We start from the raw sequence: 25,414 nt of genomic DNA, 5'->3' as shown, positions 1-25,414 counted from the left end.
GCCACTGATTTCCACTAACCATGCCAACTTTGGGAGGAAGATGAAGACATAGGAAAGAAGGTCTGCAGGCGGGAAGGAAAATTTTAGAAATTTCCTGAAAAGTTGATATTTAATTGTTGGCTGGGTAACAAACCTATCAACTGCATAAGTATTTGTTCCTTGTGAAAAACAAAGGTTAAGACTTCTCAAAACTATAAAGTAGCATGTGACTTCCCTTCAGGAATGAAGGTCACTTCATAAGCACTTTGCAAACACTTCACATTAAAACAAGGGATTCCATATCAAGGGATATGTAATTTATTTTAATCAGTTCCTATTTACAAATACTACTGTTAAGATAGCTACAGTTACAGTGAACTGCAGACACGTGAAATCCTTCATGTGGCATTAACAGGGCCTTATCATTTGTAAATTCTAATCTATCTATATTGGACTCAGGAGAACAAAATTCTGTGCAACACATGAATTCTGATCAGTGCCTACATATGCATCACCTCACAAGCAAACATTTATGTTACACACCAATTATAAATAGTATTATAATTTAAATTACAATAGTGTGTTTGTGTTACATGCAAAGATGTGGGAAATTTAACACTCACCTCTGGTAGAGCTGCATTATTAAAATACACATTTCTTGATGCTACAGCACCTTTTGTGTCCTGAGTCAGAAAAAAAAGGTTTACGTACAGCTATGTATGAGTTTAAGTCTGCCTGCTACGAGGTGCTTCCATTACACAGAGCAATTTTCCTTAAGCAGGACTTGTAAGGAAGACTTTTAAGTACAAGATCACAGGCAGCCATGAAATTATAAAAACAAAAATCCTCCAAAATGGGGTAAAATAAAAAACCAAAACCTTTTATTACGCAAGTTCATGTGCTGGTAAAATTCTTTCTCTACATTCTTAGAAAGCTTTCACAAAGCCCAATCACACTTTAAACACTGGCAGGTTGTCCAAGGTCACTAATAAACCATGCTGTGGAAAGACATCATGATGGCTCCATATGAAGCTGTCTTCACTCCTCTCTATCCCATTCCCTGAATGTGCCAGATGGGAGCACTTCGTGAATACCACCAGGTCTGGTCTGTCCCTATCTTACATTCAAGATGAACATTGATGAGGTGCCACTGGAATACAGATCAGTTGCTCACGGTCCTGCATGTTAACAAATCCTCACGTGTGAATTAATAAGCACATCCAGAAACAGAGGGTAATCAGGGTACCACGCAGGCTTTGAAGAAGTCAGCATTGGTCAAGGAGTAATACAATCTAGGTTTTTCCTTAGATTATGCCAGCTTTTCACCCCCCGCCTTATACAGAATGCAAATGGCAGTCTACTCTAAAATATTAACCAGATCTCCTTCAGAGTAATAACTAAAGAAGTTCCCACGATGCCTCTGCTGGATCTCCCCTTCTGCTGTATCTCTGTAATTTGGGGAGGAGGTGGGTGTAGGTGTTGTGCTATAAATCAGGTCATTGAAATGATCTAGATTAAAAACCAAAAGCTTTGTGGGCCAAAAAGACATAGTTCACGAAGCACCTGGTTCTACAAACAACTAGACAAGCACAACTTAAAAGGTGAGAGGCTGCCATACCAGGGAACTAGAGCAGCTGCTCAGAAGCTTCTTAAAATCACCATGGAGCCAAAATGCATCACATAATTATGCCCACAGCAGAACTCCAGGCTGTGGAAGTGTCTTAACACTTCTCAGTGCATCAGTAACCCTATGCAAATATGACTGTTCACTTAAAGGAAAGATTTCACAGATATTTATTCAGTTGTTACTTCAATTAGGAACCAACACATTCTTTGTTTGTTTCCCTAATGAACATACCTTAGAGGGATCAATCCCTTTTTTTTCTTTACAGTTTGCCTCTTCCTGTTTATTAGAAACATCTCATTTTGCTTTCTAGTCTCTCTTTATTTCTAATATATTTAGTAACATTTTTGGAGGCTTGGGAACAAAGAGTACTCTCTAAAAAGACGGCCGGTTTCAATCTGTCAGGAAGTAAATTTTTGCCCCAGGTGTCATTTTCAGGTATTTCTTTTTATGTCACATAGAACAAACCTAGAAAAATAATGTTTCCCCTTTTACTAGTTCCTTTTAACAAAATTAGGCAATTTGAAAAGCATTTTAAAATAAACAAACCCAGTACTAACATTCTGGGTTTTATGTATATGCCAAAGCTTCCTCTTTTTTTAAACATAGTGACAGTACCTCCCTCTTAGTTTATATAAGATTAGGTTGCTGTTTGAGGTTTTTTTTACAATAACGTAAGTACAAATGTGAAAAGTCTCCCCAGTCGTTCTCTAAACTAATATTTTCTTAGAAAAAAAGGCCAATGGAAGTATGAACAGCGGAATAAATCTTTAAGCAACAGTTCTTGCAAGCAGCTAACCTCAGCGGAATTTACTTTTGGGTGTGCAGCAAAAGCTGAAAATAATAGAATCTTGTCCACAGAAAGATTAAGAAATAAAGAGCATAAAGCTTAAAGTTTTGACCAGTGACAGAATTTAGAACTTCAGGATGAAAACTCCTTCAAACCAATGCCAAGAGAGAATTAAAAAATGACACATACCTTATCTCCTTGGAGAAAGTCATTTTCAACTTCTATTGACCTTGGTCGTAGCTTTATAGGTTTGTCTTTGAAGATATCTCCAAAGCCAACACCCTTGACCTTTTTGGGTTGGATTGTCGTGCCTCCATTAGCTCCTTCAGACTTTGTGCTGCAAGAGTCACCACCATCACTCTCAGAGCCTGTAGCATCTTTCAGGCCTGTGAAATGGGGGGATGAAAGAAGGAATCTTAGTTGCCAAGTTCACTATTTTCAAAACAGATTGTGACTGGAAAATTATCCCTCCCCTCCACTGTCTACAGGAAAGCGAAACCACAAGACACATGTAGAGAAGATGCTCTCTGTGCCATGCGCTCATTTTTTATTTTTAAAAATAAATTTATTTCAACACAGTGGTGTACCAGTTGGAACTTAAGACCAATCCAAAAAACATGCACACTCCAGCATCAAAACTTCATGAATGAAGATGGCCATTCCTTGAGTATCAAGAAAATCCTTCCTCCTTCAGAGAAAAATTACTTGGGAGAGAACACAATAAATAAAATTAAATAGTTAAATTCAATTATAGCCATTGTATAAAGCCACTTCAAGCTAACAAGCAGTCAGACCAGGTGTGCTGTACCATAAATCTGTGTGACTCATACGAAGCCATTTATGCAATTAGTATCTAAAGCTACATTACCTAACTGGTAATATAAAGCTGAAAGCTGTTTAAACAAATTTGCAATCAAATAAGCTGCATAATACGTTCCCTGCTGAAAATTAAATTTCTGCAGCATAGACAGCCTCATAAGAAAAGCGCCCATGCACAGTATCCTCTCGGAATACAATAAATCAAAACTGACATTCTGATTTGCATTACTTCACTCAGTGAATAGGAAAATTTATCTGCACTTATCTGAAAATATCTCCTGTTTGAATAGCAGAGGCCACATTTGCAATATGGTGATGCTTCAGCCACGTTAGAGAACAGTGCAGGATCAAGCCAAACAGTCACTGGCAACAAAAGTGACCTACTGAAGTCTCCTCCAATTGAAACAGTCCCCTAGATCATTTAAATCTTTCTTCCTCCATTACATGATGTAACTGTTTTTCCAGGAAAACCACAGCAATTGCTGCTACTACAGTACTAATTCTACCTAATAATTACATGCCTAGTTTCTTACATTCCCCTCACAAGCATTTGTGGTGCCACAGACATGGATATTAGAAGTAAAAGACAGAAAAATTTCAAGTAAGCTTATCTTTCTAATTATTTTTTGTCAAGATCCACAAAGTGATTATAATGGATTTTTATCGTAAGATGCCACCAGTACAGAAGAAAGATTTTTCTTTAAAATCTAGACACCTAAAATCAAGTAGAGACTATGCACAAACCTCTTTTCCTTTGGTAAGCAAGTAATGTTAACCCAAAACTATCTGTATTTCTGCCAAAGGGAAAGAAATGCCACTAAGATTGGGCAAAGTCTACCGGATCCCTATACAAGGGTTGCAAGTAGTGAAGCACGTGGGAAGTTTTATAAAATCTTTGTAATGCCTCAGTTTGTACAGTTCTCTGATGTGCATAAACAACAGAAACAGAATAGTGTTCCTGAGCTGAAAGCATCTGAATATCGTTTCCAGCCTAGACCAGAACATCCCTTCAAAACCTGAGGAATCACCTAAAGAAAAAACATTTTTACGAAGTCAGTGAAAATCTTTATTAATAAAATTTGTAATATTAACAACAACTGAATCCTTTGCTTTTGCCTTCCCAACTCAAGTGATGGCTTTGGTTTCAACAAACTGAGAGTCTCCATCCAACAACTTTCTGTCATGTCGGTAAGCAGCGACTTCTTTGGAGGTAGACTTCCTGTTTTCCTGGCAATTAACTGTTTAGGAACAGTATAAATCTCTTCAGGCAACAAATCAAAGTCACTGCCTCCTTCTTACTTCTACACTTTGTTGTGACCTCCTTATAGAAGAAACTGTAAGTTCTACTAGCTGGACCTTTCCCAGCATTGCAAAATACCAGTCACTAGAGCTGTGGCTGAGATAGAGGCTAAACACAACTTCCTATACTGCTTCTAAATGAAAAAAAAAAGGTCACTGGTCAACTATACTGAGTTAAAAATAGTACTTCTGAGAATAAAATGTCTACAACTTGAAAAACTCAAACATATCACAATGATTGTCATCTCTTTTCTGAACAAAAGATCTTCATAATATGAGATAGGAAAACTACCCTATTTCATCCTTGCCAGAATTTCCTCCAAGTACTCTGTGACGGAGTGAAAAAGCAGTGCAGAGACCACCCTCCAAAGGTAATTTTAACTGATCCCTCCACCAGATATTAACTGATAGGATCTGTGCCTGCTCTTAGCCACTCCCTTGAGATTAACAGAAAAAATATTTTTAAAACAGCTTTCCTGCATTACTAATTGTGGAAGAAGAGGACCCAACCCTGGCCAGTTGTCAGAAATAAAATATGGAAGTAATTAAGGGAAATTACCCAACAAGCCTCACACAGACTTTCAGATCTTTGAAGCCTGAATGAAAGAGAGACCACAAAACTCAAGGGGCTCGAATAAGAATTAGGCTTTTGTTTCTGGGTTATCAATTGTTTTTCATTAATGCAACTTTGTCATTTGTTACCATCCTTCTATGATGAGGCATCACACCTTGTATCAGAAACCTCAACTTGGGCTTAAAACAGATTTCCCTAGTATCACCAATCTGTTTGATGATAATCCAAAAAACATTTAATTCTCAGTGCTGCCACAGAGCTTTGTCTTGGTATTCAGTCCTCATAACAAAAGCAACATAGGAAATAACAGTAGTTTTTTAAAACATATTTTTTAATGAGGACAGAACAGACTGAAGTGATGCCTTTCTAAACTAAAATTTATTTGAGTGGCCAGATACAAAGACCAACCTTAAAAGCTCCTTCAAAGTTATAAAATCTTTCCTTGCCAATTGGGAAAACTACATCATTTTTTATTTTTTGACTGACAGAAGCTGAGAAGCCCTCTGGACTTCAATAAACAAGAAAGAATAAAAGCCATGGATTTTCCAAGAACTAGTCTGCTCTTGCTCTTCTCACTTCATGGCTGAAGGAAAAAGGCAAAGGTGACAGAAGGTTTATATGCAGTGGAAACTGAGAACAAATTAGATAAAATTAAAATATGCAGTGACGTTAAGAAAAAAATAATGCAGAGTTTAAGTACAAAATAGTCTTGAAGAAAATAATCTTGGTCTTACTATTGGTCTTATTATTAAAGATGTGCTAAGGCGTCTCCTAACTTCCTCCCAAGGTACATTAGATATACACCTCTGATTTGTACAGATAAATAACTTGCAAGCAAGAATTTGCAACAGTATGCCCACACTTTCCTGACAAATTCGCTCATTTATTTTTCATTGAGTTGTTCGCTGATATATATATATCTATACATATATAGATATATGCACACACATATGCATATAAAATTTATAAATATTTATATATCCACATATATACACGTGCAATTGTTAGAGCAATCCTGCCAAGGGAGGCTGCACTGGTCTCCATAGCCCTGCCTGCCACAGGGAAGGGATGGCTGATGTGATCCCTCCTCTTAAAACTGGGAAAACATCCCTCTTTCAACCACACTCTTTTTTTTTTCCTCCCCTCCCCTTCAGCTTTTCATGGTCTTTTTCACCACTAGTGCATACAGCTTAGTAGAAGAGAGCTGGGGAGACAGTTTCCCCAAAAGACATATGTAGCCCACAGATACAGCTGGGAGCTAAGCAGGAACCTCAGTGAATTAGACTGTCAGCTTATGATTTTTAAACATTAAATGTTCTGGGAGAAGAGTTACAGTTAGCAGGGAAGTTAGGTTGCTAAATGGGCATTAAAAACTGCAGAGCATTTCAGCTGGCAAAGCCATCTGCTGCTGCTGACCAATACATCCACACAGTCTAAAACAGCTGTGGTAGAGCTGTGAACTCAAGCCCTAAGGTAAGGCAAGCAGCTTGGCAAACTTCTGTCGTCAGAAACACAGGGCATGCCTTTTACTTTTCTTTCAAATATAGCCAGGACTGGATAAAAGCTATAGTAGTTAGGCCTCAAACTACTTTTTGAAAATTACTGCTAACAGCAATTTTCCTACAATCTGTCAGCTATCTGCCAGCATTTGGAGAGCTGACAAGCTAACATCAACAAGGTGCTCACTAATGTGCTTCCTATCACACCAGTCCTAATACTAGGAAAATTTTTCAGATCTTTAAAATTTGTCAGGAATGAAGTAAGTCTTTTTTGGGGGGTCACTTCCCATTTCTTGTTCTATAACCAAACCCACTTCATTCTTTTACCTAGATTTCTTGTTGCTGAATCATGTTCACCACAAGGCAGAGCTCAAATCTGAGCTCTGGGTGAGCCTTTATAGTAAACTCCTTAAAGTCTAAATGAGCAGCATCAGCAGCAAGAAGTCAGAATTCCCAGGAGCCAAACATTCTCAACTTTTGCCTATTTAAAGCATATTTAACATATGGCTATTTAAAAACACTCAGAGCTATAAGATTCCCTGTTGCTTCATGCTCCTTACAAACACAAGATAATTTAGCATTCATGAAGATTAAATTCTCACAACACTGTCTGGAGGAATTTTGCACTTCACGCATTTTTCCTCTATGGGTATATAAGAAAGATTACTTTTCTCAAGACATTTCAAACACACTACACTCTTGCTATGCCAGTTATAGGTCTTCAGGTCTTTTGAGAGCAACATTCTGAAATGTACCAAAACATATTAGCTCAAACAGGGATTAAACAGAGGCAGCAACATCAGACTGAATTCACCAACGGCCCCAGAGTTGCACTGGCATCAAACCAACATTCTAAATCAGAACGATATTTATGGATGAAAAAGGGCTGTGTAAACTAAAGCTGTTAAAACAAAAATAAACAGCTGTGATAAAATTAACTCCATTCAAAGCAGGAAACAAATTGTTTCTAAATAGCTTAAAATGGCAGGAAAAAAAGGGGAATACATTGTGAGCTTTGCAGAGCTTTCTATTTTGAGCTGCTATTTAGCAATTTAGGTCTTTTTCTTTATTCTGGGTTGTTCTCTCTGCAGACAACGTATGGCAAAAGATGGCCCACTCTGATGATGTATAATCCAGTGATGCTCTGGCCCTCTAGGCACTTCTCAGGCTAGCTCTGGTAAGTGATGTAAAGGTCAGCCATTCAGTAGCACACACCTGAGATGATGCAAAGGATCTCCTGATTTGGTCTGGCAGCCAGAGAGAAACACTGTCAACTGTGTTTAATAGAACAAAGAACTGTGTAAATGGAACTTATTGGGATTTTTGCCTTTTATGGAAGGGAAGGAAAGTGAGGGGAAATATGTCCTTTCCTTCTATTTAGAGAATGACAGAGTGGAACACCCAAGTGTCTGATCTGAATGACAAAGAAGATGAACTGATACATGGCAATAGCAGTAGATGAGACAGGAACTGTCCTTCTTCCTTTTCCTCACATATTGGTGAAGACTGAACACAGCCTATGAGGTATTTATCTTGAGCTTGCTTACTAGCAAAGTCCTGTATTTTGCTGAAGCCATCCCGAACAACATTCCATAGTATCATAAAAAATCCAAAACTGGAAAAGGAAGTCTGATTTTAAATGCTACTGTAGAATATAGCCATTATGATTCCTCATAGTTTAAAGGTTAATAAATTCATGCTTTCAATCAACATATTTATGTTTCTTTACCAAGGGTGGCTAGGTAGACTACCTCAATATTAGTCATTATTTGTTATGCTCACTTATATTCCTTGAAGAAACACAGCCATGTAATCTAAACACTTTATCTTCTCCTTTCAGCATGTTTGTTTTCCTTAGCACAACAGTTCTTGCCACATAAGAAATAGCCCCAAGATTTATATGCTTGCACAAGAAATCATGCAGGGAAAAGGGGAGCTGTGTCCAGCACCATGTAGCAGCATGCATTAAGGGCAACGCAGCACAAGCATGTTCTGCAGCATGAACACAGAGCCATCAATACGGAAGTTGGTGGCTTCACCTCATACCCAGCCATTTCCCCGAGTACTGTAAGAGCGAATAGAAACAATCATTCATTCAGGAGTTCTACAACTGTACCATCGTCATCTTAATTTTGGAACAATTTTTTCACGACCCTTGTTCTCACCAAGTACAGGAACATGTCATTACACTTGAAAGGATGGGTAAGCAACCAAGCCAAAGATTCTTTACCTGCCACTCAGAAAAAAATGGTCTTTTGTGAGACTTACGGAAAACCACTCGATACTGGGAGTCAACAAAAGGATTTAACGTGTTTCCCCCGGTCAACATAATTCTCCCACCCACCACTCCCAACCCCTTGCCATCTGTACATGATGTTTATTTTTAATCCTAAAAAATTCCCTCACCCCATTTTAGCATTGTTTTTTTCTCAGATGTTATTTTTATTATAGCAGCTGTGTATTTAATATATGTTCTTCTTTGTAAGTAAGTTATAAGAAGTCGAGGCGAATTAAAAAAAATTATCTGTCCCCTCTTCAGAACTGTTAAAATCCACATTTGTGTTTCTCATTTAAGTTAGCTCACATTCAGACACATTTAAATCGGGCTAGTAATTTCATAAATACATCAAGCATATTGATTTATTTGAACTCTGATCAGCCATTGTCCATTAAGAATTAGAGGGAGGGTTTATAAAACCAAACCAAAACAAACAAAACAAAAAGGTTGTGGAGCAATAGAACACAGTTAAGGTTACTCACGAATACTTCTGTTTCAATGATCCTGTCTCATCTTCTTCCATTATATCTAATATCTATTACTGACAGCATTGTGGATCCACACACAAGGAAAGAGAGGAAAATGTTTGTCAAGTCAAGGATTGTATCTGCCCTGTTCCTCAGTTATAGCATCTTCAAAGAAAAAGAAAGCAAGGGAAGAAAAAAAAAAAAAAAAAAAAAAAGAAAATAAAAATCCAAGAAGCATTTTTCATGGAGGTGCAGGAAAGTTGCAGTATGAGAGAAAAGAGGGCTGCGATCAACAAAACAAGTAAGTAATTTCTTGCTGCTGTGTGTACCTCTTCAGCCGACATATGCAGTAGCAAAAATTTTCTGATAGCAGTTGGAATTGCTGCTGAGCAGAGCCTGGCATACCTAATGACCAAAAAAGCCATGTCAGCATATAATGGCAAGGCTTAGTGTTTATGCAGGAGACAACCTTGAATTTCAATGGATGGTATCTCTAGAAGCAGGTACACTCTAATTCAACAGCATTTAGCTACTGTAGGCTTCGGTTAAGTAAAAAAAATTATTTTAAACACAGGAGTTGCAAAATGGCTTTAAAAATAAAAGTATTTTAGCACTAAGCACATGTTTGTAGAGTAAAGCTCTAAGCTTGCTTCGAAAGTTGAGCAACGCTCTATGCACTGTGATACAGGAGAATCCAAGCATCCCTTGGGCATAACTAATCTAAAGCTATGAATTGACTAAAGCTTGACTTCAAGAGAAATCAGAAAACTGAAATTAGAGCAGCTGTGTGTTGTTTTGAACAGACATCCCTAAACAAAAACAATTCTGTGAAATGTCTCCAAATTATTTCTACTGGAGACATAAACACATGGATATTTGCCTAAAAATAAGGACCATATATCATATGAAATGGAAGAAGCTGGCCACACCTTCACTAGGCCTGCTCTGGAAGAACATGAGTCTACAGAACGTGAGCTACCAATAGATATAACAGGAAGAATAATGAACCCTCCTATTTCTGTGTTCATTTAGGAGATAACATCCCGGAAAGTATCAACAATGCCAACTCTCATTTTGTTTAAAACTTTCCAGGATGACCTGATTTTGCATACCACCCACTTCAGTCCCAGTTCCATCCCAGTACGCAACAAATGGGCCACAAACATAGCTGGACATCAAGCCTTCTGAGATGCAGTTTTACAGAAAAAGAAAAATACCTCTGCAGGATGAAAAAGCATGCAAATCTCAACCAAATGCCAAGGAAGTTAGTATTAAACGAGTCATCTTTAGTCAGCTTTGAAAATAGTTTAGATGGATGTCTGCCCAGAGCAGTGTGAGACAATCTAGTGTGGATCACGCTGTTTTATTGCAGCTGGTTATCAAGTGGTTATCAAATATACCTGTAGATGCCCATCCAATCCTGCACTCTGTGAAATCTGTTGGATGAAATATACTTTCTGTGACATGGCACAACCATGGCCCACTATTATTAACACAGACAATTAAATGTAGAGCTCTAGCACAACTAGAAAGGTGACTAAATTCTTCCTGATTTCTCTTAGGCTCAGCGTAAATGACCCAAGAAAAAAGGAAGGGACATTTGGCCCTTAATGAAAACGAGCTGAGTATGGAGAGCAGGTTACTGGAAAACTGTGAAAGGTAATGTTGGGGCAACACTGCCCAGAAGGATTAATATTGTAAAATTAAAGGCTCCAAAGGCAGACCTTGCACCTGATTTAAAGCTAGATCTTAAAATCAGAAGTCAAGCATAGTGAAGATTTACTTCATAAATCCATGTTATGCTCATCAGAGAGATGGATTTGAGGACTTGATGGTCTAAGAATTCTACAAGATGAATGCAATTTGAATGTTGCATAAGCAGTTATGAAGACTATAAGGTGAAAATCAGCAGAAAAATGTGAAGACCACCAGCCACAAGGTCTGCTCCAGCCAGAGCAAGAGCTTGGCTGGAAGCTTGAGGAGAGCTGCAGAAAAGAGATTCATTCCAGTAGACAGGGAGGAAATTCTCCATGAGGAAATAAGAGATGCATACATCCAGAAAGATTTTTGTTTTAAAAAAGTAAATCATATTTTGTTTTAAAAAAAAGAAGCTCTAAGATCAGAATAGAACACTACCCCTTCAGTTGCTTCATACTTTGCTGTGAACATCCATAATACAGAAGTCCTCAGAGGTAGGAGAGCAAACACCTCCACCCAGAAAGGAAGAAGGGCAGCACAGCTTGGATCTTCTGAAAAGCAAGCTGTCTGGGACAGAATCAGATGCCAAAGTTAGTACAACACCCTGTTCACTGGAGGACAACTCTGAACACTCTGTACTTAGTCACACTGAATGTGACTCAGTAGGATCTCTTTCTGCTAGACTTTTCAGTGTGGAAGCAGGTGGAATGACAGATTTCTGTCTTCCTGGCTTCCTCTGTCTTGCATCTGATGTCACCATCCTCGCTTCTACTGGATTAACAGGGTAGTAAAAGCATATGAAAAGCAGCATGTTCCCTGCTTCCAAAATGTAGAAGACAGAAACCTGAACATGAAAGTAGCTTTATATCTTTTAACCTTCTTTGGCAGAAATAATATATCAACCAAAATGCTGTGAGTAATAGCTGTCAAAGACTCAATGTCAAATGAAAAGCATGCATCAATTCTATTTAAAAAAAAAAAAAAAAAAGACCAAACAAAAACCTCAAAAAAACCAAACCAACAATGCTCTTTAGGAAAAGCAAAGCATATTTTATCAATTCAGCAATCAAAATGGGAACTTTATTTTTAGAGCAGAACAACTTACAATTCAAAGATTTGTGGTTATCAACAGTCTTCATGTTTCAGGTGGTAACAATAATGGCACTAAATGGTTTTAATTTCAATCCATAGCTGAGACCCAAACATCCAATGTAATTCACAGTTTATTGTGGGCTTACACACATACATTATATGGACATATAACACACACATGCATAGAAGGAACAAGTGCATTCTCATTGCATTAAGGCTAGGCAGTTCAGCAGCAGCAAACTGACTTTGGCTTACAGACACATATATGCATGTAGAGTAGCCAGAAGTGAGTAGCAGTGGCACATTTTACAAGTGTAGATAAATCAAACAAGTACTGAGAACTAAAGCTACTGCTTGTTGATTTTGAAACACACTCACTGTTATAGCGTCTGTAGCTGTCAATCTTTGCCGGTGACACTCTGTACAGAATTGTCCCTTGAAAGGCAGATTTTCCTGACAGCAGGCAAGAGAAGGAAAGAGGGGAAAAAAGAGAAGGGGCGGGGGGGGTGTGAAGAGATCGAATGATGGTAAAAAGAAGGGAGAGGAAGAGGTTTTAATCTGTATTTTCAGTCACTAATATTTTTACAGACTTATTAGCAACCAAATTGAGAATATCAACCAAAATATCTGATTGTACATGAAGTTAAAATATTCTTACTGCATGTGTCAGATAAAAGAATCTCATGATTTTGCTAAAGCTTTTCTTTACAATGTCTGATAGAAAGTATTTTTTTCTTAGATTTTATCTATGGTCCATCAAGTTGTGAGACTTGCAAATGAAGCTGTCTTATTCAGCCTTCTCATGGAGCACAGGGGAAGCCTGGAAAAAATGATTACTGCAATGATGTACTCACAGTGGCTCAACACTCCTGATGCAGATGTAGTGCACTCGAACAAGCACAGCTGACATCCAAACTGAAATACTCACATTTCTTTAGTATACCCGGATCCTCTGAGCATCAGAAATACTGTATCTTTCAAAGATGACTTATTAGAAATGTTTTGGACATGGAAACTGGTTTTAAATGATGCTTACTTGAAGGGATAAGACACTAAAATCTGAATACATCAGTTTTTCAGCCAATAGCTTAATTGGGTTTTTGGATTGGCAGACATGAACAAAACCAAAATACTAAAATTAAAAAAGAAAACAACACAACAAAACACCCCAAACAATTCCATTTCCCATCTTAGATCTTTAAGTTATAATTTTTATTATCAAAACCATTAATTTCTTGGTTGTCCTTTATTTGATAGCAAGGTAGCTCATGCTCTGACACTTATGATATGGAATTCAAGTGTAGGTAAAGGCATGAGCAGCTGAGTTGCTTTGTGTGTTATTTGGTTTTTATTGAAACCCGAGGTACCCAGGCAAGCTCAGGAATATACCAACATCAGATTGTTGCTAATCTCACCTAGTTACACCATCATAAAAATGCATGTCTTCAGTAAAATTCTATAGCAAAACAGCCAGTAAATGTGAATCATATAAAAATGTGTATTTCCTCCGCCTACATACAATTCTGTTGCATCTTCAGAAAATAAAAAACTATCCTCATTTATGTATTATAAAAAGCTGCTTGTTTTGTGCTTGCAGTTTCCTTGCCTTACTTTTTCATAATGAGGAAGCAAAAAAAGCCCCAAATCCATCTTTTCACCTTGTTTTTATAAAATACCATTGCAAGAATTCTATTAAAACAGTCAAACCACAATTACAAAACTACTAAGAAAAAGGTATGTTAAGCTTCAAGACACTGAGGAGAGCCAGACAGGCAGTAACGGATATCCAAAGTTTTAAGAAGTCACAAGACAGGAGGTTGCCTGATTGAACCATCAGTTGATGAGTCTATCTATCATCAGTTCTAACTCCAGCAGTCATGACTTCTCAGTGACCAGCACTAACAGATTCTAAAAATGGTTGATACATAACATTAAAACTAGCAACTCCTGAACAGACACACAGAAAGATACAGAAGGCCACCTTTAAATGTTGTCATGACATCGCCATGAACACACAAAAATAATAAAAAATAATTTTAAATAATCTCCTTGATATTAAGTTGTGATTCTTTCAGATACGATTTATTTGACTACATGACAAATTTTGCTTCTCAACAAGCTGTAATGACAAGATCTGGTATTGAAAATATTCTTCAAATTAATACTAGATATCTGAGAAATCTAGAAAATAATTTTATAATAAATGTATCCATTTAACATAGTAATACAATTATAATGCATATTTCCTGTTCATGCTGTTAACAGTTGGTCACAGAAAAGCAATGTTTTAATTTAAGATGATGCTTTAAAGAACAATGAATTGTTTACTCTGAGGTTACCTGATTCTGTCTCTACTTACATTCTAAAATGTGCCTTTGTAGACAAAAAATTTGGCAGTCACCTTACAGCTGGGACAAATACTTTAAAAACAAACGAACAAACCAGCAAACGAACCCACAACCTTTAGATCTTGTAACAGTCTCGCTTTCCAATCTGCTGAGCACCCACCATCTAATGGGAAGCACAGGTTCCCAACCCTTTCAGTTAAGGGGCAAGTCAAGTCCCACTATCAGTGTTCAGAAATATTTAGGCACTTCCAAAACTAGCTCCAGACATTTTCAAAAAAGGGCCTTTTTGTTCTGAGGTTACTCTATGGCAGAGTGTGAAAAGAATCCAAGATAATTCCTTCTGGCTGTTTACTCTGATCTGCCATAAAACTTACATGGACACAACAAAACCAAAAAATCAAACACCCTTCTCCCCATTGGGTCAGAGTAGGTCGTAACAGAACAGAGAAATAAGCATTTTTATTAACCTTATTCCTAAAAAAGCAAGCTATATAATTTTTCTCTTCTGTATTTCTTCCACTTCGAGTTTACAAAAAATTACATTTTCTCTTCCAAAAAGGCTCTCTTTAGAGAGGGTCAGTAAAATGAGAATAAAAAATCAAGTTTAACTGATTTTAACCAAAGCATTAAATTTACCTATTAGCTAAAAAAACCTCTTTTTGTTTGCACAGTGCCCAAGAGATCCCATGCTACCTTCCCAAGTCCTGAAGTAGGCCTGCTAAGTATTACCTTATCCATTGTACAAGCTGAAGAGGCTGAAGAGTTCAAGGCTGCTGCTGAAGATTACAGAGCCATACCCCACCCTTTCTAGCCCCTCTATAAGCTGCATAGAACCTCACTGACCGCTAGAGGTTCTGGTTCAATGCGTAGGTACAGCCCCTTGCAGGTGAGTGCTAATTTATCTAGAAGTCATATTCAAGGTTTCTGCCCTACAGAGTCCTGTGATACAGACATATTCAATGTTTCCAGAGAAACAAAAATGGGTTATTGTAGATTTTAAGTGTTGTCATGTCTTGTCATCCATAGAGGAAGGAGTGGATCTAGAGGCATGATTGTACACTCTTTTGAGAAGTTATCCAGAACATTTCAACTGTATAGCCTGATGTCCAAATCTTCCAGGGTTTCTGTGTTCAGTTTTTATTTTGCTATGTTTTAAGACTAAGCACAGATACGCAGAATGAGAGCACCATTCCTAGTCAGTTGTATAAAGTTGCTGAAATTTTTGCAACCTCATTAGGGAGATTTTTAAAATCCAGATAGTCAATGTACCTGAATAGAGCAACACCTCTAACAACTACATAAACCATACAGAAAGGACTGAGTTGATGCATATTTCCCATAATTATGCTAGGGGAATACAGTTTTTAAACAAATGTTTTTTACTTTAAGAAAAATAATTTAGAACAACAACAACCTAACAAAACATTAAAACCCCCATAAGAGTTTCACCATTCCTTGAGTCTCTGTCTCTCACTTAGGAGGTTTACAGTGTTCTTCTGTTTTCCAGGTGTTTTGCTATTAAGAAAATAGCTCCTAATTAACACATCATCTTAGCTAGTTGGAAAGTAGCTCCAGAGTTAAATTACATATAAGAAAGTAGAACACCCATCTCTCAGCTATAATTATCTTCAATTTAGTTAAAGAGACAAAAATGATAGCGTGTAACCAACACCTTCTCAATACAAGTGCCACAGGTTTTAGGTTTCACTGACAGAACCAGCACACAGAACTGAGCTTGAACTAAGCATGTGCCATGATGTATGTCAAGGAAACAAGCTAATGCTTTGTGGCTGTTTTTACACATTCCCATGTATATTTTTGTTAAAAGACAATTTTAGGATGTTCATTATAAAGTAAGTATTTCCAAGTGACCTGGGGAAGGAATACTCATTCATTCATACAGATAAAACTGGAATATTCCACCCTGAACAGTATCACTTACCTTTTTCATTTATAGAGTAACAAACACTACAGCATCCAGAGCTGAAACTACATCTATGTGATCAGTTCTTCCAAGACTCACTGTATTTATAATGAGTGAAATTCATGATAGCATATACAGGTTAGAGAAAGCAGCTTGCAATCTCACTGAAATGTGCAACTTCAATTCATGTCCCTGTTCCTTTTCCATCATGCTAAAATTGTTAACTTCCTTAAAAATATTTTTATTCCAGTCTGAAGGAACATTACCTGTAGATATCTTCAGTAGCACTGACTGCAAGACCAAGTCACCAGTGTCACTACACATGAACTGGTATTCCATTACAAAATCAATATGAAAAATTTTCATCATTGCAAACGTTGTTTTTTTTAGGATCTTATTTCCATTTAATGGAATAAAGATAAATTTGCCTTACATGGAAAAATGAGAAGAAACAAACCCAAACAGGTTTATAACTTTCTGTGTCTTAGTGACAGTAAACTAGAAAGGCTTTTGTAAACTTCAGCTGAAATAAGCTTACAAAGATTTTGGCAGTCCTTTCACTCTTGCTTGTTCAGAGATCTCAGAAGAACACTACATAATAATATCTGTAGTGCTGAAAATAGGAAGACCCTGGCAGGCGTTGTGGAAATTACCTGAAATACACAAATACTATTGACTTTTTTCCTTTTCACTAAAGATTCAGAATTGACCACTAAATGAGGAAATAACAAGAATATCTGTTTGAAGAACAGAAAAACACATGAAAACCAACAAATGCCCACTTCATATAACAACATACTTTTGGTTCAGGTTATTCTCCAAGGGAAATTATAAATAGGACAACTCGCTACCATGCTTATACTATTGCAAATTTAGTTACCAAACATGCTTTTCACCTGCAGCAGTACTGGCCCACTCTAAGTGAGAGAACAAAGTCCATGTCCCACTTCTGGCCTTTTTCCCTTTGGCTGCTGGAGCAGTGGGTGACGGAGGTGATAATAACATGCTCAGCACCTGGAGGGAAAAAGTGCCGCATGTCCCACACCAATAATTATGAAGCCTTAAATCTACTGGAGTCATTATAGAAGGCATGGCACTTTAATCCCTCATTTAAATAAGCACAGTCACTTTGTAGATGTTTGGTTACTTTGGTCAGTTTCCACATCTAAAGACCAAAAAAAAAGGTCATTTATTTTGAAATACAGAAAAAATAATCATCATTGCCTTCTCTGTTCTTGGTCTGTTGCAGCTCACAAGTCTTAACACAGCTCAGGGAGTGATGCCAAGATGAAAACTCAGGTAGCTTTTTATGTACACACTTATCATCACCTGACCCTTTCACAGCATAAATTAAGAACATGGCATTCAAAAACACTTCCAAACAAGAGATATGAATGTGCTACTCTATCCATGCATTAGTGGGTAAAGACAGAGACAGACATACAGAACATGAATATTTTCTTCCTTACTTGACTTTACTTGTTCTTCCTGTGATACTCCAACATCATCAGAATCAGACAATTCCTTTATGAAGTTGGAAGGAAACATGCCAGTCTTTCCATTGAGTATACCTTCCCACCAGCCCTCTTCTACCTGCACCAAGACAAAAACAACAACAAAAAGGGGTGGTTTAACCTAAGTAACACTTTACAAACATCACTTTCAGTCATAATGACAGGAATGATTTTGAACAGTTTGTATTCATTTCAAGTATTTTATTTAAGTAAAACCAAGAAAGATGCATAAGATGCATGCACACATCTGTAAATGTCAGCAGTGTTGTCAGCAGTCAGAAGCATGTATGAACATTAAATAGAAGGATAAAAGAACTAGAGAGCACACTGTGTCTCCACATTTCAATTTTTATGTTTATCAGTTTGATCCCTAAATTTTCAGCACACACCATAGTCCTATTCATGACCATCTTCTTAATGTATATGATTAACAGATTATAAGAGTTTAAATTACCTAAGTAGTCAAAGGTGAAAGAGAAATGCATGCAAAGGGCTATTCAAAGAATCCAAACTAGCTATCTTAATCTAAATCATGTGAACATTCCTGTCTTCCCCATCAAATTCAAGAAGTCTCTATTTTAAAAATTAAGAATGCTGCTACATCATTAATGTGTTAAAAACTCTATGGAGAACAAAGAACAGTACTAATGCATATTTGACTCTAGATTTACAATTAGTGACTGAAATACATAATGATGATATGGTCAGGAGGAGAGACACTTCCTAGTCCAATCCCAAGAGAACATATCACTTAAAAATTACAATATTCCCTCCTGAATAACCCATTTAGGATTGAATGGCAGTGTCAGGGAGTGCAATGACAGTCCTTAGAAACCAGATGCCTTTAGGTTATAACGGGACAGCCAGAAATTACTTATTATATGCATCAGCTAAAACATACCCTTGACAGAGAAATATCTTTCATGTGTCAGACACTGACCATTCACTGAAAAAATAACAGGGGAAGACAATGTCAGTCTGTTACACATCAATCACCAAGAATGTTTGACCCATTTCTTTCCTGCCCCCACAACCAAAATAATGAAAATAGAAAGGTATCTTTACAAGTTGAAGGTGTTCAGAACAACTCCACATCTTAAATGGTACTAATTAATTATTACAGAAAAAAGAAAGTCTGTTTCATATCACTTATCTGTGAAAACCTCAGGTTCTTAGAGAATAAAGTTGTTCTTCAACATGTGCAATTATGTAACACAAGAAAATATTTCCTCCAACTATAGAGGAATGGTTTAATTTCCTTCAACTTGGTTTCATGTACAATGAAGCAGTCCAGACCAGCACAGCTACTTTCATTTAACCTCAGTACCTGCCCATGATAATTTTTATTTTTATTTTTTAAAATGCATCAATAGTATCAGTGAGGTCAAGCACAACTTTGGGAATACAGCTGTTATCTCTCTGCTGCTTCAGAGGGTAGAATTCATACAAATCCTGCGACAACTTCAGTGGGGTGCAGGCTTTTTGCATGACAGTTTTAAAGTCTCTCAAAGGTGATATTCACCTTTTTTCTCTCCAGACAAATCAAAAAACTATATAAAAAACTGAAACTGCAGGGTCCACAACACTTAGTATACCCTACAGATTGTTCCCCAAATATCTATATGTTATGTCCCATTATACAGAAAATACACAACATGGCCAACCAAGACACTTTGAGCTGTGAAATATTTCAGTTTTTCTAATGCACTATTTCCAGATGGTTCTACTGATTAGAGCTAAACATTATACCGTAACTGCATTAGCTGATTGACCAGAAGAGTAATCACAGGGGAATTAAACAGTTCCTAAGATCCCTTTACAAGATGCTGAGAATTACTTGACAGAAAAAAGGTGACCAGTATCACTCAATTCCATCTTTACCTTAAATAATTTTCTCCTGCTTAATTCTTCCAGGGTAAAACTTCACAGTTTTCTTACAAGTTAATATTAACACTCTTTATGTGACATGTTTATGTTTATGGATTGCTATGTACTTGCACAGAAAAAGCATAGAAAGATCTTTAGACAGATAAATCTAAATTGGACATTAATATACTCACAGCATTCATTAGCTTATTACAAGCTTTCCAGCTAATGTAAGAATGAATAATCTCAAAATGCCATGTCATATTCAACAATTTTACAACTTCAGAAAAATCTAAAAAAAACCCAGATTTTTTCCACAGTAAAATACAAAATGATGATAGTAAGACATCAGACGTTCAGGTCAAACTGGTCCTTCCCAAAGATTTATAGGAAATTTTCATCAAAAACATCACAAGTTTTAAGTATTTTTAAACACTAGAGCTAACTTTTAAACCTCAAAACATTCCAGCTAGAGATTAATCCATATAATAACAAAGACACTAAAGTACTCCCCAAGGATTTAGTTATCCTAAATTAGGACAATCCATTGCCATATGGTTTGAAATGTTCCAATAATTCCTAGCCAATAAAACCTTACAAATGTAAATCCATTATTCATGGGGGTAATCCCTCTGGAGACGGCATTTAATAAAATTTGTTACTATACTAATATAACAAAGTGCTTTCAGGATTCATATATTCATCTAAGTCCTAATTCATGCCCAGCATCCAGGTGCTGAACCAAACAAAATACAAAGATTAAAAATAAAAAGGATTTCATTCAATAGACCATGTGCCTACACAATAAAAGAAATTCCACTTTTCATAATAACTTACACACCAATTGTAAGCTCAGCTTGGAAATGAAGTTTTTAGGTTTAGGTTGGAAGAAGAATCTTTCCAATGTGCCAAATATAAGTAGCTACAGCTAGAGATATTTTAAAGATGTGTTTTCAATGTGTTATATCTGTTCAGTGCCTTTCAAAGAGGCATAGCATGTCCTCATCTTGCCCAGCCCCTAAGCTGCCAGGACTGCTGTCACACCACATTTGAAGCAACAACATACAGGAAAGTGACTGAAGATACTTCAATACTCCATTTAGTATATTTAAGGAGGTAACAACACACAGACACAACTGCAACTCAGTCAGTGCCAGGGGTGCAGCAGGGACAGATGCTATAGCTGACAGCTATCTGCAGTCCAGGGCCTGAATGTGACTGAATGAGATATGAACCACAGTATCAGCAGAGAATGGTGCATCACCCCTAGAGAAATGCATCTCATTGAGAAGCCTCACCTTTGGGATTTAAAAGGAAATCTAACCTAGCTAATTATGCAATATTCAAATGCTCTTCCAAGATCACTGGGCTTTGGAGTTGTTGGTTTTTTTGTTTGTTTGTTTTACATTTTAAATGAAGAAATAATACATTTATTTGTTTTTCTAATTTAATTACTCCATAAGTAGAGAATTTTTAAATGTAAATTAGGTTTTTGGAAACTATAACCCACATACGGAATAAAATAATTCAAAATACACTAGTTTACTTTGTCGGAAAGTGAGTTTTTAGTCAAATTGTGAGATGGTAGTAGACAGTAATAACCCACACTAGAACAATAGTAAGAGGTTGTAGTAGTTTAATTTAATTACAAATAATAATATAAGTAATAAATAATAATGAATTGCTGAAAATAGATGCCATGGAAGTAGACAGACAGGAGAATAACATAGCGAATTATATGGGTGAGGCATTCATACACACAAACAGTAAGTTCTCAAAAGAGTGTACAGGTGCTAGAACATTAAGCTGCATAGAAATCAACAATAATTTATTTAAATCAACCCATTTCCATGTTTAAAGTGAAAATATATAAATAAATAAAATAATACTACATTAGTTCAAGCCTTCAGGCAAACTAAACAGTTCTATGACATGCTGAGAATGCAGCTTCATTCTGTAAAGCAGCCAAAGAAACAAAACTACCTCAGTAGGTAATTAGGACAACAAAATTAATATATTCCAAAAATGAGCAAATGTTACTTTTAAATTTTCTTTAGGTTTTCTCTTCATGCCAACACAATGTGGAGCATCCCCCTTAAAAGAGAGACATGTCAGAGGGAGCATCAGCCTGATCCGCAAGCCTAGAACAGCAGCTTCCCTTGAGGGAACAGGGCAGCCATCCCTCTAACTCCTGGATGGGATACCCCAAAAGAGCAGGTAATGCTGACGCAAACTAACAGCAGTTGCTTGCCAGAACACCTAGGACTGCCACAGCTGCTTGTTTACACCTTACCAGATAATTAACAGCATAAAGCGTGTTTCAAATAAAATGTATCTGCCTGTTCCACAAACTTTTCTGCAACCTGTAGCTTTGCCTGTTTGGCAGACAAACTACTTACAGCTCTGCTGGTGCAAATGAGGGAGGCTTTGAGTCAGGAAAGGTTTCAGGTGGAAGAAAGTCTTCCTGGACCACAACAGTCTTTCTGGGCTGTTAAAACTAAAACACAGTCCCAGGGATAAAAGCAATGCCAGAGGCAGGCAACAGGAAGGAGAGAAGCCCAAGCTCAACACATTTTCTTTTGCTTATAGAGAACTAGAGCACAAAAAGCAACAGAAAAACCTCATTTTTTTAATAAATTCTAATGGAAGATCTTAAGCTTGAAGAACAGAAGCAATTGTATGTTGAAAGGAAATGAAAAACATAGATTCCCAAGAGGCAAAATAAACAAATTATATTCAATGCCAATGGGAAAAGAAATTTTGGAAACAAGACCTCAACAGAAGACGGTGCCTACAGTGCCACTTGATGGCTTATTCTGGGAGTGCACTCAGAGAGTCATACCCATGCGTCACCAACAAGCCCTTGGGCTTCTGCTGCTGCACATCTGGACTCCGATGCAGAAGGGAAGAATTAAAAACTGCACAAGTACTTTGTATTAGCAGATCTTCTCAGTTTCAGAGTTCTTTATTTTACAATGTCAAAATGTGCTTAGAGAATTTTTTTCATTTGTTTTTTTGTGATTCGGGTTTTTGTTATTTTTTTTAAACATGATCTTCCAAGAAGCTGAGGGACAGAGAAAGCAATCACATAGAATTGGGATGACCCTGTTAGAGTCAGAGGTATTTGCACCCTTTTTGTTAACAGAAAAAAGCCTCCTACCACATGAACTAACCAAACAAGTACCAGCCAAACAAGTCCTCATGAACCACCTATTGGAAGAGAACCAGGAAAGACACATTACCACAGGATTTCACAGAAAAGTAACCTAGGGACATGGAAGCCCAGCATTAATTCCCAACTGTTTTCTTGCAGCATTATACAGTTCTGTATTTGTGGCACAGACTATCCCCTTGTCACTACTAAATATTCCCCTTTTTCCACTCTACAGCTGTCAAAATAAGTTACTTTAAGGGAAGTTCAGCTCAATCCCCAGTGTTTATCCTGTTCCTGGAAACGAGGTAAACCACTTTATCTCATAACAGCAACAACAAAAAACCCTGCCAACCCTGCACAAAAGGAGCACCGTATTTTTAAAAATTCAGCCTGCATGTTTATATTTTCAAAAGTGTTACTTGTAGGATTTGATCCTGTAATACATGGCAATGTTACCTAAAAGCTAAAGAATAAGCTCAGTGGTACTACAGCCTGTCGTAGTGAAAGACTTAGTTGTGAACTTAACTCCATGCGCTGTGCATTGCCTAAAAGCAGACTTCTCAGCAGGATGAGGCCAGAAGGTACACAGCAGCACGACGACAGAATAATCCCAAATCAAAGTAGGATCAGAACCACTGAATGACATGTAAAATGTCCTTACTCTGATGCTACAAGTTAATTATCTGGTATCCCATGAAGTCTAAGGGTAAAAAGTAATTAGGAATTCAGATATCTGCATTTAATCTGACAATTACCTACAGTTACATTTTGGGACAAGTGTAATTAGAATTACAGCTAATGAGCTAGGAAAATGACAAACAAAAAGCTATCAATCACATTAAATGTGAACATAAACAATGATGAAAATGCTTCTCTTGTTAGTTTCAAATGTACTTTTAATTTAAGTCTGTTAATTAATGTGTCATGGGTATTAGTGTCTGTGTAGTTATGGAAACCTCTAGTTTAAGAACAAGTATTTTAATCTGTTGTGATGAATGTCTGACCTCATTATAATTCATTTCTAACTATCTGGAACAAATAGGAAGGAACTGGGATTTCTGAACCTACACAGCCTCCAAGGACATCAGTCTGATGACAAGCCAAGCATCTCAAAACTCACACTTGCTGTTATCATGTTAACCATAAGTGACATCTTAAACACATTTTTTCCTAAATACCCACTTAAAGATCATAGACAATTTTTTGATCTAAACAATATCCATTTTATTTTGCTGTATGTCAATTTGGAATCAATTTATTTTCAACTAAAGAGAAATACACAAAGATTAGAAAATATTTATCTATGTCATTTCAAAAATCAATTAATTCAACTGATGCAACTTTCTTAGGAGGATACAATAAAATCCTACCTGTGGGAATCTGAGACCCACTCATGAATAAAAAGATGGAGTAAGAGAAAGAAGCAACTGGAAATGGAAAATGAATGACCAATAATATTCCAATTATCCACTGAACCACTGCAAATAATGATTAGATGCTATAATACAGTTTTCCATCTTCAGTAACGATAAACAAAATCGATATTTTGCAAGAATTTCCTCAACAATTGTTGCCTATGTGGGAGGAGTTTTTTGCTGTTGTTTTGGGGTGTTTTTTTTTTACAATAACACAGCATGATTTTGGCCCTTGCAAAAATATCTCAATTTTCACAACTGAGGAAGACATATTTTTTAAATAATTAGTCCTTCACATCAAACATTTCTACTTTGAAATAAGGAGCATCATATAATGACATAAACACTGTGAATCCTATTTCAATGTAATGACTTTTTATACAGCATCACCTACAAGCAGAAAGGTAAACAAAGATATCTGTACATTGGTTGGTGCAGCTTTTTGCATCAAATAAAGTTCTTGTTTCAAGACCAAAATTCTAGTATCTCATCTAAATTACTTAATCATACGATTAATTCGGTAGAGTTAATGTGTTGGCTGGATTCTAGGAAGGGGTTTTATTCCATCATTTTACTCTTGGAAGACACAGACTTAAAAGTTTTAAGTAGGGCAACTGATGGAAGATACTTGCATGGCCATGCGAGGTCAAATATACTTCAAATTGCACGATGAAAATAGCTCATGTGAAAGTCATTATAATATTGAGTTTACATTGTCTTCAAAATATGCTCTTGAATATCTTACAACCTTGACATCCCCCATTACAATTCTGCACATAGAATAAAGTTAGTTAAGTGACATATCATATCTGATTGAACTAAACTTCTTATATGTGAGAATTTAATCTCTTCTAAGACAACACTGGATGTCATGTAGATTGCAGTAGAGTTTTTATTATTTTAGAACTGATTTCTTCAGATGCAAGAAAAAGAAAAATAATCATATATCCTTGGCAAGAAAATAGACTTATTAGCTGAGTCACAGGGAAAAAACTCCTACAAATAAATTATACAAGCTGAAACATACCTTTTATTGGCTGCTTGAGGCCTTAGATCTTTTTAAAGCTAAGTAAA

The 25,414-nt window shown here is 36.7% G+C and overlaps 1 protein-coding gene across 4 annotated transcripts in view; it reads right to left on the bottom strand.

The window, feature by feature from the left end:
* Positions 1–25,414, bottom strand: part of SH3KBP1 (SH3 domain containing kinase binding protein 1) — a 218,864-nt gene that overhangs the window by 79,246 nt on the left and 114,204 nt on the right. For 2 of the 4 annotated variants that reach the window (XM_051633386.1, XM_051633557.1), the window contains 3 exons: positions 17,861–17,984; positions 12,498–12,572; positions 2,583–2,779 (listed from right to left, as the gene is read on the bottom strand). In XM_051633386.1, coding sequence (XP_051489346.1) covers positions 2,583–2,779; positions 12,498–12,572; positions 17,861–17,984 — 396 coding nt within the window. Of the gene's footprint in view, positions 1–2,582; positions 2,780–12,497; positions 12,573–17,287; positions 17,406–17,860; positions 17,985–25,414 lie in introns of those variants that run through there. The other 2 variants (XM_051633648.1, XM_051633468.1) reach the window with 2 other exon arrangements.

The sequence above is a fragment of the Apus apus genome, chromosome 1, assembly GCF_020740795.1.
Source record: "Apus apus isolate bApuApu2 chromosome 1, bApuApu2.pri.cur, whole genome shotgun sequence".
Lineage (NCBI taxonomy): Eukaryota > Metazoa > Chordata > Aves > Apodiformes > Apodidae > Apus > Apus apus.
The sequence above is the reverse complement of the archived record's forward strand: the minus strand, read 5'-3'. Positions and strand labels throughout refer to the sequence as shown.